General features: G+C 33.5%; 1 protein-coding gene across 1 annotated transcript in view; it reads right to left on the bottom strand.

Annotated features, from left to right (window-relative positions):
* Positions 1-15,160, bottom strand: part of LOC150109529 (uncharacterized) — a 614,993-nt gene extending 599,833 nt beyond the window's left edge. Inside the window, exons 1-4 of the mRNA XM_090413511.1 lie at positions 15,055-15,160; positions 11,441-12,314; positions 6,237-6,444; positions 1,915-2,103 (exon numbers count right to left, since the gene is read on the bottom strand). Of these exons, the coding sequence (XP_090269637.1) occupies positions 1,915-2,103; positions 6,237-6,444; positions 11,441-12,268 (1,225 nt within the window). The 5' untranslated portion in view covers positions 12,269-12,314; positions 15,055-15,160. The remainder of the gene's footprint in view (positions 1-1,914; positions 2,104-6,236; positions 6,445-11,440; positions 12,315-15,054) is intronic.
* Positions 15,161-22,214: the final 7,054 nt, after the last annotated feature.

The following is a 22,214-nucleotide window of genomic DNA, read 5'->3' as shown; positions in this document are numbered from 1 at the left end:
CGCAGTAAGGGGGGGAGAGAGAGAGAGAGAGAAAATTTAAAAGAAACTGACTCTGTTTCTAATATTTTATTTCAACATGAGAATTTAACTCAAGAAGTTACAGATTTGTAAAATTCAGTACATTTAAGCTGCATGCCTTTCAAATAATTCACCAGGTATGCATATATTTATGCACGTATAATATAGCATTTATATTAAAAAATAAATAAAACATGTTAATACTGCCAAGGAATAAACGTGTATAATAAAGATACATACAAACCGTACAATATTATAACCACGCACAGTGAAATAATTTCATTACAAATATACGTAAAATAGGAAGGGAAATAAATAAAAATAGCATCCAAGAAAGGAGGGGGGGAAAAAATGAGGTTTCAACTTTTAAAAGTGCAAACTGTTTCTGCTGTTCTTGCTTCACAACTTTTATATCACTTTACTTTTATATAAATAATTCATGCTAATTCTGTACATTTTAGCATAGGCAGATAAAAAGTGTTGTGTACTTCCTATTTATTTATTAGCAAATATTTGCAATCAGATTTATGTAAATAGAGATAAATAAAATTCAAAGGTTTCAAACAGAAAGCCCTTGCTTATATATAAAGCCAACAGGTTGACTTACCTTTTTGTGCAATATACCCTATCTGGTCAGAAACTGTGGTAACAGTTTCATTATTCCTGATGCCAAAATATTCAGAATTATAGTTAAGAGCAATGCAAATTAAAGATTGCCAAGGCACACACAGGTAACTGCAACATTTATGAATGAGTGTTCATTAGGAAAAAAAAAAAAAAAAGAGAGAGAGAAAGAAAGAAAATGGAAGTGCATGCTTCAATCTTTATGCCAGTGCAAAATTTGCATAACATATACTGGCTCCAGTTATTTCAGGATAATTGCAAAAAAAATCATATACAGTGGTCATTCTGGACTACACAAAACAAAAATGCAAGGAATACTGAATGTCCACTACAAGTCTAACATGCTAACTTTTCTAGTTTTAAACACATATTACGGATGTAAAAAAAAAAAAAAAAAAAACTGGTGATATACTAACACTATCAACACATTCAATGCTAATGATTAATAAAAGCAAGTCCATGCTTTTTTAATACTCTATGTATTGTGGACACTGAAATACTACTCACTTTTTCAAAAGTATCTGTGTTTTCCAAAATCATTTTCTGCAAGTCTCTTAATGATGCACCTGAATGTTCAAGGACATAACTAACTATTAAGTCTTGCTGCTTAGAGCTGAGTTTTGGATAACGACCCTTTTTCCCATATCTTGTATTAGCAAATTCACTACTATACAAGTCACTAGAAACAGATTCCTGATTTTCATCATAGCTACAAGCTAAGTTCTGCAGATTCCCATAAATATCAGGATAAGCATCTCTTGAAGTCTTGGGATAAGAAGTTCCAGGTTCCAAGTCCCATGAGGCACCCTTTATGCCTACAAGTGGCAATCAAGAGTATACCTGTGTCACAACTATATACTAGTTGGAATTCTTTCAAGTTATATTAAAAATTCCATCAATTTTTTTTCAATTTCATAATAATTTAAAATGATTGAAATTTTGTCCACATTTTCTTTCCAAACAGGTACACTATCTAATAACCATATGGCTTACAAACAAGGGCTTTCTTATTTTATCAAGCCTACTGCAAGTATATATTCAATATTCAGGATATATTATATATACATATACTTTTTTATTTGCTTCCATACAACTTGCAGGAGGCTTGACTAACTGAACTGTAACAAAGAATAGAGAAAACTACCTCATTCACAAAATCTGAATAGCTTAAGTCTTCTGGGGGATATATTGCTATCCCTCTGAAATTATAGTTTCATTACAATTCCTCTATTCTTTGTCACATCAAAAAATGTACACAAAGTTCATGCCTACCTTGTGGTTGAGGCTGTTGTGACTGAGGTTGCTGCTTATCTAACTGATAATTACTTGGACCAGGGATTGCAGGCACTCCTGATGTATCCATATACATCATCATAGAACTACTACTATCCTGATGAGAAGGACCAGCAACAGGTGATATGGGAGGCTCTTCAAATGACACCAGGGCACCTGGTTTGATATCTGTAAAAGGATGTTTGATATTTATCTGAAATTTTAAATTCAGTATATAAAAATTAGCATCCTTATGCATTCACAATATTAAAACTACATCTGAAAAGATTTCACAACCATTCAGCAAAAACAACTCAAACCCATTTTTCATCAGCAAAATCATAAGCTGAAATAAGGCTATTTTTCTAAAAAATACTAGCCTTCATAAATGACTGCCTTATAAAATCAGTCTACTAGAAAGAAACTTCATATCCTTCTGGCAATGTTAGACCACTCCAGAGACAGATATTTTGACAAGCATCCTTAAAATCAATAAAATTTAGCCCTAGGCTGAATTATAGAAAACAATGTTCATAAGCTGAATGTTGCTAGATATAGAAAGAAATGTCAGCTTACAAAAGTTGAAGCAAAACATACAAAAAACTTATTCTGGAATTTAACAAAGTTAAAAATTAAATTCTTTTGTTATTCCACAAGCACTTTTTCAGCAGCAATATAACTTGTAAAAACAGCTAATTCTCTATAAAATAACTTAGAAGTAAATACTCAATGGGAATGTAGCACTGCAAATCTATTTACCCTTACTTGAAATTGTCAACTTGACAAAAAAAAAAAGTGGTCATAATTATTTCTGTATTCTCACAGCTATCTTATGGTTTAGAAAATTTCCATTATGTCAAATTGAGGAATCTTAAACCAAACGCCAAAATTATGATACAAATGCTCCTTTGAAAGATAACGTTTTAAAAGATTGGCAAGGATTCAGTTACTGTTCACCAATATACACAGGATAAGGAAAGGATATCAGGAGGCAAAATAGCCTAATTTTGACTTCAGATAAAAAACTTATTTTAGTTCTGTTCTACAACACAGGAATACAAAATATGAATAATAAAATATCTTTTAACATATTTGTTCAAGTGTCCTGCTCTTAGGAATTAAAATTTGAGCAGTTGCAAAAATATATAAAATTATTTCCCCTGGAATTGGATTAGTATCAAGTCTGGGGGAAATTTTATTCAGTTCAAAAGCATTTTAACCAAAAGAAAGAGAGGAAAAAAAAAAAAAAAAACTATTAGCCAAGAGCAACTGTTTCTGAAACCTTCAGAAATTATTTTGACCATTTGAATTTGCAACTGCCATAGTAAAACTTAAAAAGATTCCTTCTCCAAGGTTAAACAGTAGTCCACACTAAACTTGTCCATCTAATATCTCCTTAAATGTGCTAATCCAATGATAATGGTGATCTCAGTTGAAAAAATGTCTTTAACAAATTAACAACTTTAAGATCTCTGAATGTCATACTTTCTTTTTAGTTTTCCAAAACAGTAATACCAAGAAAAAAATCTTTTGAAATCCATATACTGATCAAATAGTCTAGACTTGTTTCACAACAAAGATCTAGCACTGACCTGCATCAATGCTATATGACAGCAAGAAACAAACCTAAGTCCAATTCTAATCACATTAGATTTTTACAATCATGGTACATAAAATTCAACACTGTTATAGCAAAATGAAATACGAATATTTTTTCAAGTTTATTGGTGGTATCATTTTCACACGTTACAAAAGCATGCAGTCACCAAAAGAATAAGTCATAAAATTGTCAGTTCTATTTATATTGGTAATGCAGGAAGGCACATAAACAGAGCTGGAGACTTGATTCAAATGTCATCTGATCAATGCATTGTAAAGGCTAAAAGATGTGAAAATTAATGAGCTGAGGATTCAACTGGCCATTTAAGATATGTTTATAGTTTATCCCTTTATTTTGAATGCCCAACTTCAGCACAATTTTCTGTTTATTAGAAAAATTATTAAGCTAGAGCAGAACTAAGTACAAAGGAATAAATAAGTACAGTTTTCCTTTCAGTGAGGAAAGGAAAAGCTATTGCAGCCTAGTTATATACACACATGCCCTCTTTTAGAAATGAATTTTGTTCACAGCAGTTATGCTGTCTGCAAGTACAAGCTCTTGCTATACAATTTTGGGATAAGTATTAATATGATAAGATTGATACATCAATAAAATCTAAGATTGATACATCAATCTTAGATTTTTTTTTCATAAAGATCATTGCATATGTTTCTCACCATGCCTAATTATGTTAATTTCTCACAGCAGTTCTGAAGACAGTTATGTTTACTTTCCAATTGGTCATGTTAACATACTTGAAGTGTTGTTTAGTATAAGGCTTGATATAATAGTGAACAACTAAAAATCAACTGCTTCGTAGTTGAAAATCTAGCGAATTTTTTCCTACCATTCAAGTCAAATGGAAATCTGCCCAAACTTTCTCTGAATCATGTGTTATTATTACATAGTTGCAGACAATAAGAAAGCAGATTACTATATAAAGGATTTTATTCCTATATATGAAGTGTCTAGTATTTCTTTTACCGTAACTCCATGGATTTATTTTACATGATAATAACAGTAGTGCCAGAATAAAATTAAGTACATCATAGTTGATAAAATGAGTAGTGACAGATTGCAACCATTGTCAGAATGTATACATATGGTAATCGCAATGAAATAACTTAAAAGCTTAGGGTTGTATTCTGCTGCCTAAATATGACCAAAAAGACAGCATCAATATGATGAAATAAGTCTTTATTTTACTCTTCAAATTTACAAGATACAATTTCCCCCATGAGGCACTTATTACAATTTATAAGAGGGGAAGTAAAATTTAGCAAATTAGTGTGAATCTTACACAGCAGATAAAACAAATACATTCTAACTTTGTTATTTCTTTAAACATAAAGAAACACTGACTGAGATAACGTACAATAACATCAGACCGTGTTTAATTCTCATTACACAAGACGAAATTCTAATTAAAGGAATTTTAATATACATTATGCTCAAAACCGCTTAGTTAATAGACTGAGGTGTTGCAAAACTGTCAGTTTTGCACCTCATACGATGTACACGTTTCCACAAGGTTGTCAGAGGTACCTGAAATACAGAAGATGATTTGCGCAAAGTCCAATGCCTTAACAACACTGCTTCAACGGCATGTTTCATGTTTTGCTCTGCATAAAAACTATGCCGAACTAGTGGTCGATACACACTACGGGATGAAGTTACATAGCTCTTTTGTACAAATTTTGCACTATTTTCAAGATTTATGGTCGTGGCTCTTAAATCACTTTTCTGTGAATGCATATATCCACTTCTACAATGCCTCCAATCTGTAAAGAGAGGCAGAACCCAATAAAAGATGTTTTCTGTTTTTAGGATGAGAAAATGGCTGATTTATCAAAAATTTGCAATAAATAGGTCAAAATCCCACTAGTTTTTTTATTCACAGAAACCAATTATTGTGGTGGTTTTTCTCTTTTAACAGTAACAGCTGTCCTCCTGTAAGCTTTTATTCGATGCCACAAAGTTGTATGAGGTACCTTAAACTGTGCAGCTGCCCTTCTTAAAGCAAAGCCGCCAAGTAAAACAGCATCAATAGCAGATTGCATGTTGTCTTCTCTCCACTGACGTAACGGCAGACTACGCAGACTCGTTCTCACATCACCGCTCTCACTCAAGAGTAAAGTAGGAAACGACTGGGAAAAGTCTGCAGAAAGACCACAAAATTCTTGTTGTATGTGGTCTATAACACAAAATGACATTCAAATAACTTCCCAAATTATTTAGTGCAATTGTTTACTTGTGAAAGATTGGAAACTAGTAACATCTTAAAGCCTCTTTAATAAATACTATTCTAATTATTTTAAATTTAAAGATGGATTAACAAAATTTACTCAACCAGTTAAATTCACTGTCTTACCAGACAAAAGAAGAATTAAACTGATGTATTTTCTAGATTCAGCAAATTCATTTTAAATCCTAACCCAAAAATCCTCAAAATATGCTGAAGTTCTACAGATGAACTATAAGTAATTTGACAGTGGTTGCAATGTTAACTACTTCATTAGATCTTAAATGAAGCTTTTTCTAAAAAACTATGAAGCTAGTAATAATAATAAATCATTGGCAAACTTGAGAGATTGGATAAGCTGCACAAAACAGTTTTACACACAACAGTCAAAATACATTAATAGTTTACTAGTGTCTGGTCTGATTTAGTTCAACTTTGCCCGATGATTTATCATTAAAACCACCAAACACAAAACCTTACCTTGTGTTGTGTCCTGAGTTATATGACTGGATGTGGATGGCTCAGATGGCATAGAACAAGGAACTAATGCTTGACTATCTCCACAGGGCCCTGATGCTGTGAGGTGAGGCTGAGTGTCGACTAATCCAACTGTGGTAGGAATGGGTAGCTGATTGGTGACTGGAGTTAACGTAGGACCTTGGGATGGACTATCGGAAAATACTGGCACCTGAAACATTACAAAAAAAAAAGCCTTTATTGAATGTCCTTAATATAAAAATTTCATTATCAAACATGCTCCTCTATGGGGGGGGGGTCGATGATAAAAACACTATAAATATCAACATTTCTAGGTAAGTCATTCCTGAATCTTTTAGACAATATCAAATTTGTTAAACAAAAAATACCATTTCAGAATGCTGTGGGAGAAAGGGTATCTTACTCTAGATGCATTTTCTGATATTATTCATTTATCACTTTTGAATAAAATAAAAAAAAAGTTCACTTCCATGGCTTGAAAATTACTGAATATCAAGTCGGCTAATTGTCTGCCGTGTTTGAAAGTGAGAAGTTACATCTCAATTCTTCAGATAAAAAAAAAAAAATTTGGAAAAAACAAACAAAACATCCTCCCCCACAAGATTTGGACTATTTTGTGAAAAGGAATGTTACTCAGATATACATCTTTCTTAGATTTCTCACTACTAGCTTCAGATAAATTTTCAAAATAAGTAGATTTTTTCCCAGTTTAATTCTCTAGTTTTTCCTGTCACTGGCATAAAGCAAAGAAAATTTCACCTTAGATCAGTGTATATATAAATCTCCAAATTGTGAAATGTTCAAAACAAAACATTTCAGCTAAAAGTTTCTTACTTCGATGCTGATCTATGTGGCTTAATACCATCAACCATGAGCAAAGTCTGTACAGCTTTTATTTGATACTGCATACAGTAAATCCAGTTTACACAAGTTGAAATCTTAACATTAATGAAAGTCCCATACAAATTCTTAAAAATCCCAAAGTTCCAGAGTAATTATAAAAGTGAAATCAAGTATGACTAGGTTGCAATGCAACCAACTCTGAAATTTTGTATACTAATCCAATTCTCAACTTTGTTATCAAATCTTGAAAATAAATTTAACACATCTTGTTTGCAGTGGAAGCAAAATTAGCCATTCTGAAAGTAATCAAAAACAGAAATGAAATTCCAGATATTCAAAGATTAAAGTTATCAGGATGACAACAGTCATATTGTTCTATTTTCCAAGCTGCACCACTCGTCTTACAGCCATCTAGTGACACAATTTAAGCAAACAATGAACAAGAAAAATTCATTCTGTATTTGGAAGGGGTAAAAAAAACAGCACTGGGTTTTTGAGAAGGAAAAGAGGTGTTCTTTCTATAAAAACTCAAGATTTACATTCTGTAAATAACAAGTGGGAAAGTTATTTTAATCAACCATCAAGTGTTGAAAACATGACTTGCTTGTACTATGTAAAAAGAAAGCTACAGAAAGGTTGACGTTCACTCATGAAATCTTTAAAAAATAAAAAATAAATAATAATTTACATATATATAGGATAGATAATAATTTTAAGCTTGACTGCAAAAATTTGTGTAATACTATTTTAAAAAGTGCAGTTACTCACGTTTCAAACCAAAAGTTCTTGGTGACAGCATCAGAATTGCTACTCTTGCACTCCCTTTCTAAAAAGTGCATAACTATATTGAGAAATGAATGCTGGTTGTTTGTGTTATGGATGAAGCAAATAAGACCATATTGTCTTTTAACCCATGTCATTCTAGTGCATTTTCATTGGTTTGTGGGATAACTCGCCAATTTCCAGGAGGAAAACCCTACTAGCCTATGCACTATTCACGAGTGCTGGGCTTTCTTACGTACTCCACATTCTCACTGAATAAAGAGCATCCAGTGAGAATGTGGAAGAAAGCTCAGTTATATTATATTAAGAATTAACTTGTCTAAATTCTAACAAGGCATGGCAATTTTGCATGTCTGTACAGCTGAAAAATTCACTAAAAATTCATTATTTTATGCTTTAGACAACAACAGAAAAATCCCAACTACCATTTGGAAGTAAACATGTCTTCATTTAAAACTAAACAGGATACTAAGGGAATTTCAAAATTAAATGAATGAAAAATATGAAGATAAAATAAATTTTTCAAAGTGAATCATTTAATATAAAAAAAACAATTTTTACTCATAAGATTTTGCAGTCTACTTTGCAACATTCAAATTGAAATATTCCCTGATGCATAGAAAATAACAATTCCACTACATCAGGTGATAAACAACAGTATCCTCAATGTATCAACAGGCTAATAAAAAAGTAATATTTAAATGTAATTTATTTTAATAAATCAATAATCCAGGAATAGTGGCCATTTGACAAAATATGACTGCTGAAAAAGTAATGCTACACAAATGTCCATGAGTTGGAATCAAACCTAATAAGGTAAACTTTCTTACAAGAGCAACTTTTTAATAACATGGGGCAGAAAAATAGGTTTAAGTGATTAATGCAATGAGAATCTTTAATACTGTGATTAAGGCATACTTGCAATTCTCAATCCTCTTATCTGTACACTTGCAACTAATAAGTTATCTAGCATGACAAAACATACTCAGGCAGGAATGTTAAAACAATCCTATTCACCATACTACTGTAGAGTAATCCCATACACAAGAGGCAGTTCCTATCAGTACATAGCAATGCAAAGAAAGACATGTTAAGTGCAGTAGGTTCACCATAAATAGATTTATGGTGCTAAAACAATGTCACCATTTTTTTCTTTAGGTGACAATAAAAAATCAATTTACACTACAACATAACTGAAAAAAGTGCAAAACAAACCACAACAAAATTCCAAATTCTGCAACACTGAACTCACCAAGTGGAAATTCGTGGGGGGGGGGGGGTCCTCTCTTCAAATATGCAACAAAAGAAGCCAACTCATGCACTTGGAGCAATCTTAATGCCCATACCACATTTTCTTTCGTGTATCGTTTGTTTCATAAGTGAAAGAAAAGTAACATCAGTAACTCAATGTTATGGGTGTACTTTCCACAAAAGAGACCAAAACAGCCCAATTGTGCTTTTCTAAGCTATTTCATGTACAACTTAGACACCTAAGATAAACTGATTCAGATTTAGATGACAATACTGTATCATAGCACATATGCTAAAAAAAATCGTTAATGAGCCATTAGGACTGCTTTTGAATCTGCTCCATTCACACAATCAGAAGTTGTGCAAATGCACAAACTACCTTATGAGAAAAAAAAAAAAAAAAAAAAAATCCCACAATTTTCAATTAAAAGCTAAGTTGAGAAAAACTGTCAAGAAAGTACTTCATACATCACAGCAGATTTTGTTTTCTGGTTTACTCCCTTATATTCCAATAGCAGCTTCTCATCAAAGACATGAGTCCAAAACTCAAACATTCACTCACTCTAAATGCCATATCATTTAAAAGTTTCTGGGTTTCCAAATTATATAATTATGGGTGAAAAACTGCTGCTAAAAAAATTCCATTTTCTCAAAAGGAAATTGAAGTCAACCATGTGTGATATAGAACAAATATACTTATCGAATCCAATCAAAACAGCTTACAACAATGACAAAACTTGCTTAATTCCAAATTAAGATGCTCTTGTGTATCCTGTCCCAATAAAAAAAAAAACTTTCAAAATTAGAATGATCCCATTTGATCATTTGGTGTAAAAAGTTTATTTTACATAATTTTAAAAGATGACATTTTGATTACTGCAGAGAATAACAACCATCATCTGAAAGAGCCACATTGATATGTATCATCCCTAAACATAACAATTATATATATTTGCATTTGCAATGAGTTGTAATTACTGCAGCTCAAAATCACTAAAAAACATTCATTGCCAAGAATTTCTCACATTAGGGTTGCTTAATCTCAAGTTCTACTGTGTACTCCAGAGAACTAATATGATAAGCCATCTTGGTCTTGGAATAAGCAGATGGCAGGCTCATACAAAGCAGTGAACCTTCACCACCTAAAAGATATACAAAGCCAGGGAGTGAGATTCAACCCCACCCAACAGCCTGCAATTAGCAAATTAAGACAAGAACCAATCAAGGCTAGCAAACATGGCTTACTCAGTGGTAAGAATTTAATTGCAATTCTGTTGCTGAAATTTCAGCTGCACAATAATAGGCTTAAATGGCCAACTGTTCTAAGCAACCCATAACGAAATTACTTGAGAAAACTAAAATTAGTTAAAAACATTATGATGTCCTATAGAAACATTAACATTATAAACTGATAAAGCATACCCAAACAAATATTTTCAAAAAGTACAGTGCATAATTGCATGGCCTCCAAGCTGGAAAAGAGTCCTTACATACTCCTAGTGTTTTATTACCTCTTCTTGCCAAGATGTACTACTCATTGAAGTTAGTTTTTAAGACTAGCCTTAAAAACATTTTTTCTTACCTCAACATCGGGAAGAAATGAGGTGTTATTAAAGCTGACATGCAAGTTCAACCAAAGTTAGGAGAGAAAAAAAAAAAAAAAAATGCAAACTTGCATAAAGCTAAGGTTTACTGTATACTCTGGTACTTTATATTACCAATAATGCTGAAAATTTCTTCTAATATCTGACTGCATTTAGTTTATCATTCTAGTTTTGAAAGGATGCAATCCACAGAAAACAAGATGGCTAACAAGCCTCAACACAATGGGTATTAATTACTACTCACTGCTTATTTTAAAAAAATAAATAAATGAACCAAGTCAAACCTAAACAACATTCCCTAAGAACTCTTTTCCAGATAATAATTATACATGCTAGGTGATTAAGTACTAATTCTATCCTTCTATTCATTTCTGACATTCTATCCTTCAATCTAATTTTTTTTTCCATGAATTTCCAACCTTGCACATTTCTTTCAATGTTTGTTATAAATATACTTTCAAATAACTTTACAAATAAATTTCAAATGGCTGAAAGGGGAGAAGAAATCTAACAAATTATTACGACTAATAAATATATTTTCCTGATATCTGAAATATCAAGAAAAGATCTTTATTAAGTATATATAATTTTGTCAAACTATCAAAACTCCAAAAAGTGAGAAAACCAAAATTTTTTTCACTTATGGGCAATTGTTATATTTAAATATATACTGAATTTTAAAACCAAACAAAATCCTATACTTACATTATCTGTTGTCATCGTCTGTTCCATTAACTTAGATGGCTCCATTTCAAATTCTGTATCTTCACCCGATTGTGGTTCTTCTACAGTCACCGAGTCCTGTACAGATGGAAGTGATTTCTGAGTTACACTAGGATGTACACTTGGATGAGGAATGGAAACCTGAGTTTGTGGATGGTTTGGTGCTGATAACCTTTGCCTCACTTCACTTGTGTCCGACATTGCCTCCCTACTAATGTCCTCAAGTACTTCTGGTGAGTCTGGTTCTTTGATTTTTGATGGCACCTGGTCCTCTGTGTCACTACGATTAGAGTCACTAAGAGATCTTCTCCGAGGCCTCCCACGTTTCCGCCTGCTTAACGGTGGCGATTCTGCCCTGTGTTGTTGTTGTGCTCCACTAGGAGGTAAGGCCTGAGTACTTAAGTTTTGTTGAATCACCTCCTGTTGTATAATACCCGAAGCACCCCGATGTTCACCTGTGACTTCTGCTAAACCCTTCACTTTTAAAGTCTCAGCTGTTTTTAGGAGTGCAGAAAGCTGGTCCTGTGAGACGTTCACTTCACCACGGTACATGAAGTCTACAATTGCTTTCAGATCTGTGTATTTCATGTCTTTGAGGATCACAATGGGATGTTTACAAGGATTTTCTAGAAATAAGCTCTGAAAGAAAGGACTACACGCAGATAGCACCATTTTGTGAGCCTTTAAGCTCAAGCCCTCACACGCTAATGTCACATCTACTAGGGCTTCACTAGAAAGTAACTGATCGAAAACAGCTAACATATTGGTCTGGTGATTGTTCCATTTTAAACAAAACTGCTGGGTTCCCATCTTTTATAGATTGCTGCTAACAATGTCAAAATAAAATAAATGGCTCCTACAAAAATAAAAATAAAAAAAATCTAAAATTGGGCTCAATTGTATTTATTATAATACAGAATTTATGTAAAAAAAATTAAATTATGTGAATTGTTAATTTTTAAGTCCTTTCACATTCATTATACCTGTTTATTAAGTCATGACAAGCAAAAGCAAACTAAATCATGCATGATTGAACAAAAATAGTTCAATAGTTCAAAAAATAGTTTCTTTGCTGGTCAAAAATTGCTTTTCTGAAGTCTTCAGAGAAAAAAAAAATGGTTTTGTCAAATAGCAAATAACTGTTGCATTAAGAATAAATACTTAGGTTGACATATCCCATACTAATAAAACTAAACCAGACATGGTGAGAAGCAAAATCATTTTCATTTCTTGATTGTAAAGGAAAGAATTAACAGACATAAAATTCAAACTGCAAGGCTGTTTTTGTTCAATTTTATTTTAAAAATGAAACTAAGTGCCAGTTTCATATTCAGCATCAGCAGTGCTTTGACACATTCAGGCAAAATCACAATGAAACATTTGAACTTGTATAGGATAGAAAGCTAATCATCCAAATGGCTTAAAAGAAGGTGCAACTTGCAAATAAATTGTAACGAGGAAAAAGTCCAGTTAAAAGTGATTCGATAGTTGTAATGTCATTGGGAGCCCAACTGGGCCAAGCTAATATCTCCACTATGCCACAAACAGTGAATCCCACTGTAGTGAGGTTCTGTGCATGCAGTTCCCAAATATTTCCTTTACTCAGCGTCACCAAAGACCACCATGTTATTAGACCTGATGTACCATGTTTGGCCTCTAAAGTTGGCTTTCACAGGTGAAATTTAACTAATATATTTGCACCACTACAGCAAAGAATCCCCCCACCCCCACAGCTTTGGCATAACACTGAATGGAATTATATTTTATATATCCTATTCTTTCCCCCCCCCCTACAGCTTTGGCATAACATTGAATGGATTTTTTTTTATATATCTTATTCTCACCCCCCCCCACCAATAGGCATAAGTGCTACTCTGCTCTCTTCCTCACTATTAATCCCAAGATGACCTCCACTTATAACTGGCCCACATACAGCAGCCATGTGTAAAATAGGTTTCGCAACTTCTTACAACTTTTATGGTTGATAATATTATTATTATGCGACACCTCCAGGGAGCCCAGACTCATCAAGAGTGTGTACCAACAGCATCGAACGATTGAATCCATTCCAACCTACTAACCACGCTCAAACTTGCTGAGCCATTATTAGCAGAGGCTCTACCAATCGACCACCCTTTGGCAAAGGTTGGAAATATATACTAAAAAATAAATTCCAAACAAACTTCAGTGCTTGCAAGATAAAGAACAAACGATATTTAAAAAAATATATATAAAAGTATTACCAACAAGAGTTGGTAATACTTAATAGAAATATAAAAATGGCTTTTATGCTCCATCAGTGCGCCGCGGAATACAACCAAAGGGCGAGCAGCACTTTATTTCTGAACTAGTTTAATGGTTAGCAGTGAAGATTAAAAACAATTAACAAAGCAGGTCACAAGGTGTCAAAACACCAGCGTTAATCCAGATGACTGCTTGTTGTAATGTCGATTCAGGTATCAGAAAATTTAGTAAAAAATAAATTAAATTAAACCTGCGCATGGCTTAAAAATATTTCAGTAAAATGATGGATGAGCGAGGACTAACAATAATAAACTGGTTAGCCACAACAAGAATTGAACTCAAAATTGAAGTTACGGATTTTAAAAAAAAAAAAAAAAAAAAGCTCAAAAGTTAAAAATTATTGAAAGTAAATCTTATTAAAATATTCAAATTTTATAAGGAAATAATTTAAAATTAGCATTTTTAAAAGACGACTTTTTTTGACAAAAAAAAAATAAGCTAAGAGCGTAATACATTACAGAAGTGGCTTGGCGCCAACATTTATTTAAGCCAAGTTGTTCAAATATGGCGTCCTTGCACCCTCCACCCGCCACCATAAGCAGCAAGGCGGCTGTTAAAATGCTTATCTCTTCTGTTCCACTCTCCGAATCGACGCCATGTTGGAAAACAAGAACAACCCACAGTAGATTTAGTACAACAAACCGGTAGTCCAAATTCTGATAAAATTTCCTTGGCTCTCAAAATTTGCCACTTTTTATTTTTTTAAATAAATTACAAAATAAGACATTGTATTCTTTTTCATCCCATACCATATATGTAGCAAAATCAAAATTTACTAAAAATCAAGACAAAATAATTAACTGTTAAAACTATTTTTCCTAATTGTACACTCATATTTTTAAAAAAATTAGAAAATAAAAAGCATTGCGGTATTTTTCATTCCATAATAATATATAGCAAAATCAAAATTTACCAAAAATCAAAACAAAATAATTAACTGTTAAAACTAACAGTTTTCCTAATGTAAACTCATATGTTCTACTGAACCTTTCGGTTAAACATTTTTTTTTTGTTTTTTTTTTCCCCTGTCTTCAGAGACAAATCACAAGCGCCAATATAGCACAAGTTTGTTTCGCAAGTAATAAAAAGTTCGCGAATTTCGAACTAAGGCCTACATATACACAAATATACAATATAAATATAAATATGCAATTATCAACTAAACATAGTCTGGGTGTGCAGATGAAATCACAAATGTATTCAAACCCGTTCTCTCAAACTTCGAACGTAAAATCAGAAAAAGTATGTATACGGCATGCATAACAAAAACAATTTCGGCCACTTTGGCTTACCTGCCAAATTTTCGAGCCTTAAAATCAACGAGCTCCGTTTCCTTCAAACTCATGCAGCAACTCAGCGACGAACAAAGAACACTGGCGTTCAAGAAGCACAGAACAGTAAACGCAGTTCTACGGGGCCACAAAACTAAACGCAAGGTGTATGGATAAGGGTGGCCTAGCTTTCGCCCAATAGAAACAGCTAACTGTCAGGCATGCTTATGTGACGAAGCAGTTGGGTGTGGTTAGTTATGGGCAGTGAACAAGAAGCAGTATTTTAGCTGGAAATAAGCAGTTTTTACTAAAACAAAATGGAATAGAACTTTTCGGACATTTTGAGTATTTGTAGAACGTGGTTAACGATGCTTATACAGAGATATACCAGATATATTAATTAAATTATTACGTTTCTTGCTTCTAGAAAAAATATCTAGTATCAGAAAAAAGCTACATAAATATAAATATGAAAAATAAAATAAGAAACCAGAAGCAGTGATATTTCATGATGTTATATTACAATATTAAACGCATGTGTAATTAGTTAAATATGGAATGTTATCAAGATTAAACGCACATATAATTAAGTATATATGTACAGTATAGTTAAAATGAGTAATAAGTATCTCAGTAGTTGACTATAGAGCCCGCGATAAGTTTTGATTCCATGGGGGTATCATGATAATAACTATAAATGAATCTGATCAAACGGTTAAACATGGGTTTTTTTTCTACTTTCCTTTAAGTTTATAATTTCACATAGACCTAAATTCCTGAATGGAAGCATAAAATAATCGTTTATAAATTTAAATTTTTTTGGAAAGTTTTATTCAGTAGAGCAATATGTTCGTTCTTGAACAATCTGTATTGTATTGTTTTGTATAATACAAAATGGCTTCCCACGATGAGTTACGGGAAGGACTTAATGGAAGTGGCATGTAATAATATCTCGAACAATGCGCTGCAACAAATTTAATACTTAAATATATTTTTTCACTAGTTATCAAGAAATTGTCAGATCATGCTCGAACGTCAAAATCCGCTCCTGTGTCGATAACATCAGTATACACGATCCATAATGATTATTAATGTTCGGCAGACCGCCTATATAACATTAAAAAAAAAAAGTTAGAAAACTATACTTTAGACCAGTGATCGCCAAAGTGGTCGATATAACATTGTTAGGGGTTGATTCGGGCTCAGGGGTCAATTGGGGGTCGATAGAAAAATATAAGACGTCATTGTACGGGTAATATTTAATTTGGTTAACTTGGATTACCTTCATCCTGAATGACAACGCAATTAAGAGTGAATTGTGGGAACAGTGACATGAATAGGTCCTGTAAGATAGAGCAAGGTCATGAAAATAGTTACGGAGGCCAAAATTACGTATTTACCAATAAACGGATGAATTTACTAAATTTTATATATTATTTATCCCTCCTATCAAATATGTAATATTAAGAAGGACGTCAAAAGTATCCCTTTGACGTTAAGCCAATATAATAATATATACTATATTATACATACAATAAACACTGTAATATAAAATAAACAATTTAAAAACTCACATAAGCGTCTTTTTTGCTTGTCCTATTATGATTATGTAATAGTAAAATAGAGGGGGTCGATAAAATGTCAAGAAACTCTTCAAGGGGTCGACGGTCAAAGAAGTTTGGCGAACCCTGCTTTAGACAAACATAACGCGCTTTTTTTTTTTTTCCTTTTCTTTAAAAATCGGCACACTCATAAATAATCATCACCTACAATACACTACATCCGATATTAATAGATAGTAAAAGTCTTGTCATAGGGAAAGGTGCCTAAGGATTTCGTTAAATTTTTAAAAGCACAGACATAATTTCTCATTACAGAAAATTCAACTAACGTTTCACTTTCTCTGCCCGACAAAATAGAAAGAAGAAGAAGAAAATGTCATTTACTAAGACAGATAGAAAAGGAATATTCACAGAAGTTATAGGTACTGTAAATCGCACATAAAGCATGGATGTCGGTAAATGTCTTCGACGGATAAGGTTATATAGTTTCTTAAGTTTATAAGGTTTGTGTCTATAACTGACAACAAATAACAGCGTTACATGATATGAGCTATATCAGATTTATCTTCAGTTTATGTGTGACGTGTAGAGGACGATAACAGGAATTGAATTACACTTATAAAATATCATAATACATATTAGGCATGCGATTCTACAAAATACGACGACGCCCTTTCATTATTATTACTGTTACGATTAAAATATGTTCCATCGGTTGGGCTTGAAATCCCAACGAAAAAAATAACTATTCTACGGCTTATCCACATGATTAATTATTTATTTAAAATTCCCTAAAAGCTCGAAAACTATATCATTAAAAATTCAAGAGATAAAAGATCAGTATTACAAAAAAAAGTCTTAAACTAGCATCTTCACATACTCAAAAAAATATTTGTAAACAAATAGCAATGTAGCTGTATATGGATATGTGATGTGTTCAGCTGTGAGATCTTAGAAGTGTCATGTAGCAGTAATAATAATAATATTTTTAAAAACGTCTCTTATCTGTTTGTTGATATATTTCATAATACGAAAAAATTTAAGTTTCAGGCGCCCTTTTTCGTCAGAAAACACATTATAAAGCGAATTATTTATATTTATTACATTATCTTTATATTTCTTATTATTATTTACTTGTCACCTCCCAGGTGGTTGTAGAACTCACTGCAATGGAAAAAAATGAAATAAAAAAAAGACACTTCTTTGTACGGTGTGGTATGCAGCGACAAGAGATTCATAGAAAATTATAGTCGTCAATTTAGGAAGACCATTCCACATATAATTACATAGCATTGTATTTGCACCTACTGTTAGCAAAATATTTGTTTCCAAAACAAAGATTAAATTTGAATGCTATTATATATCATATTAAAAATAGAAAGCTACTTTATGATAAATGATGTGAAACTATAGCGTTAATGTTGCTCTTTTGCCACACTACTGCCTGAAGCGATAAAAAGGTTTCAATAAGCAGCCATTATTGCCTGCTTCTGTTGTAATATATATTGACTTTTTGTGTTATAGCTTTCACTTAAGTATGTTAAGTAAAATTTGTTATGCACAAATCGATGATTGAATTTAAACGTGATTATAGTGTGAAATACTAAATGCATCCAAATTATATTGAATAATTTGGAATAAAAGCGATACTACAATAATAAGGATCGAGACTATTAACTCAATTTATTAAAAGAAAAGGATCTAGATCTTGTTTTAAAATGTAATATTCTGCAAATGAGCGCCTATTTTATGACATTTTATTTTATCTTGTTTCCTATACAAGACATGCTTCGAAGATGCGGGTAAGGTAACGGTGGTCTGCAATGATTATATTTCACAAATTATATACCTAAAATTGAATTCAAATAATACACTAAAACAGTAATCTAAATCTTCGTAAAATAACCTAACATGACACAGACCGAGCTTTCCGGTTAATTTGGGGTATCCCCATGATGACTTACTCTGAAAACCATCGCACGAACACATAAAGTGTATGGCATTTCAAAAAAGGATAAGAATAAAATAAAAATTGAATGAGTCTTGACCCCAGGAGGTGTTTATATAATAATATTATTATTATGAATAATAATTTACCCTTGTGAGGGACCATGCCGAAACATATTACAATACGCTGCAACACATTTCAGAATCTATTGCATTCTGAAAGAAGCGTCCATAATTTTGTGTAAAGTACCTTTGCTTTTTGAGAATTCCTGGCCACCACACAGAAATCGTTAGTAAAAACTTTTTTGTTTAGCCTCATATCAATCAATAATAATACACGACAAAATTTGTAAAGATTTAGTTCATTTTTATTATGCATCATAGACTGATTCTTTCTCATAAATATCGCCATGAAATAAATTCTAAACTTTTCTCGATTTGATCCAAATCGTGTATTATCACGCAGTTGATTCCGGTAGCCAGATTCCGATTTTTTTTTTTTTTTTTTTTTTTTTTTTTTTTTTTTTTTTTTTCTAAAGTTGAAACAAACATGGGGGGGGGGGGGGGTCGTATACTGTTATTATTATTATTTTCCCCTTATTTGTACGAGCGGCTACATTATCTAACCACTTAGCGGACCAGTGTACTTAATATAACATACGAAAGGCTAAATGTGAACGGAATCACGTTAAAAATAAATAAAATAAAATACACTAAAATATACATTTTACTGTATTCTTACCTTTAACTAGTCCTTTGTCCAATAAGTGTACTATTTTATTTTATTTTTACTCAGCAAGTTTCGAATTCCAGAATAAACGCTCGTGACGTTTTATATCAAACTGCCTATGCTAAACTATAAGCGGTAGTCGATATTTTTCAGGATGGCGTCTCGAGTAGTCGATGTTGAGAATTCTGATTTTAGAATTATCAGTCGAGTGTGTTAGTGTTTCGTATCGGGTATTATTGATGATGAATTGTGAATTTAATTGATATGTTTTAGCGATTTTTTATGATTATTCATTGTAATAGTAGTTAATAGCTTGCTGTTATAAACAGTCACTTAATTTTCGTCAGTGCATTATCCAGCGTCAACAGAGTGCTCGATCATCAGAGCAGGTAAGACTTTTATTTCATCTTCAAAAACATTTTTCAGGCCCTCTCCTGTTCCCTGCCCTGTGCAGCACTTGGTGGTTGAAGGGACAAGGCAGATCCTTCCCCCACTTCAAGTCTAGATTTAATTATGGATTCACCATATGAGGATCTCTCTTTCAAAGAACTTCTAGCTATTTTTCGGCAAATTGGTAACATTTTGCACACGAAATGGCCAGGAAGAGTTGAAATTCATCAGGTTATGGAGGTCGAGACAGAAGACCCTCAAACCTCCGAAATTTCTCCTCACAATACACATGACAACGTCACAACAACTGACATAGATTCCAATGATTATCAGGAAGTCAGCAGAAAGAAGAGAAAGAAAGAGTCTATTGCTGCAGAACCTGAATTTGTACCTCAAATGGACACATCAGCACAATCTAGCGCAAGAACAGAGACAAATATACCGACACAGCCCAAAGAGAGGATCCCACCAGTAGTCTTGCGATCTAAGGAGAAATGGTCATTGCTTGCAGAGACGATGAAGAAAAATAACATCAAGTTCTCATCAGCCAAAAACACAGATGACGGAGTCCGTATACAGCCTGAAGGAACAACGGACTACCGCCAGCTCACCAGACTTATGGATGATCATAAATTTCCATACCATACTTACCAACTCAAAAGTGAAAAGAACCTCAAGGTAGTGATCAGAGGATTGGTAGAAAACATAACATCAGAAGAAATAGCTACTGACCTTAGATTACAAGGCTTGGAGCCAATAAAGATTTCTCGAATGTATCGAGCAGACAAGCGTCCCATGCCTCTGGTCTTAGTAGAGATCAGTAAAGATCAGAGAGAAATTTATGATCTTAAAATAGTCTGCAATTTGGTCATCAAGACCGAGCCACTAAGAAGAAAGGCATCGGCTGGTCAATGCCATCGCTGCCAAAAATTTGGGCATTCACAAATGTTATGCAGAGCAGACTACAAGTGTGTGAAATGCGGTGGCAACCATCCCTCGCACACTTGCGTCAAACCAAAGTCCACACCTGCTAAATGTGCGAACTGCAGTGGCCCACATCCTGCTAATTACAAGGGCTGTTCTCTCTATCCATCCAACCTTCAAAAACCTAGACAGGAGTTAATTCAGCCCACGCAGAAAAATATTGTGAGATATGTGCCTGAAATCAAAGCACGAAAAGTTACACCAGATAAATCTTATGCTTCTGTGGTTTCCTCACGTAACACCGAGGCACTCCCTGCAGCTAGCAGTCAAAATTCCTCAGCAATTCTTGCTGCCTCACTAGGGGAGATGCTAATGGCCTTCAGCAAAACAAATCCAAGCCAGGCCGATACCAACAAATTCCTTAGGAATACTCAAGTCATCTTCTCCATGATTAATGACTAATTCAGCTTCAACATCAAATTCTATACAGATAATATTCTGGAATGCAAACGGTCTCAACAACAAAAGTTTGGAATTACAGGAACTTACAGATCATTTACAAATTGATATTCTCCTCATAAACGAGACTCACCTACGTCCCTGCGATAATCCCAAACTCAGAAATTATTCATTACTTAGAAATGACAGACTCAATGCCAGAGGAGGAGGCACTGCCATCTTTGTAAGAAGAAACATCCGCTATAATGAGATTAAGAAGACTAATACATCTAACCTCGAGGAGACAGGCATAGAAATTCATACCAACAATGCAGGCAGCTTAAAGATTTATTCTGTATACAACCCCCCTGGCAAACCTTTACTCCCCTCTGATCTCTCTCAGCTACTAGATACAAATGAAGCAATAATTGTAGCAGGAGATCTCAATTCTAAGCATCCTTTATGGAACAGCAAGAGTTTTAACAACAACGGAATGATCCTCTACAATTTTGCCTTGAAGAGAAATATTGTTATTGCAGGCCCAATCGAGCCAACACATTATGGAGCGATCGGCAGACCTGATGTTTTGGATATTGCTATTTTTAACAATATTTGTCATCAATTTCAACTTCAAGTGGTTGACGAGCTCAGCTCAGATCACAATCCAGTACTCTTAAGTTTAGGGGGGGAGCCTGAGCTCATTCCCAACCAATCTCACACTAATTTTGCAAAATTCAAGGCTAAAATGAACACTATCATAGACTCAGTACCTACTATCTCCACCTGTGAAGAAATTGACCTGGCAGTCAGCAATCTTGAATGTAAAATACGCGCTGGCTTATCCGCAGCTTGTTCTATTTCCACCCCAGCTCAAGTCAACTCACTTCCTGAAGAAATCCTTGTTCTGATCAGGAACAAAAATAGACTCAGACGCCGCTATCACAACACGCTATCTCCGCAAGACCGTCGAGTACTAAATAGAGCATCCAACCAAGTTCGTTACGCATTAAAAGATCACAAAAACCAGCAATGGGAAAGAAAACTCTGTTCTCTCAAAGCTGAAGATAATTCTCTGTGGAAGTTGACTAAAGCTCTCCGTACAGATCGCTCTAACATCCAGCCCATTCACGGAGAAAGAGGTCTTGTTTACAGAGATAATGAAAAAGCCGAAGCTTTCGTTGATGCCCTCC

Source organism: Typopeltis vanoorti, chromosome 2 (genome assembly GCF_054136105.1).
Source record: "Typopeltis vanoorti isolate ZY-2024b chromosome 2, IOZ_Tvanoo_1.0, whole genome shotgun sequence".
Lineage (NCBI taxonomy): Eukaryota > Metazoa > Arthropoda > Arachnida > Uropygi > Thelyphonidae > Typopeltis > Typopeltis vanoorti.
This window is presented reverse-complemented; position numbering and strand designations above follow the sequence as displayed.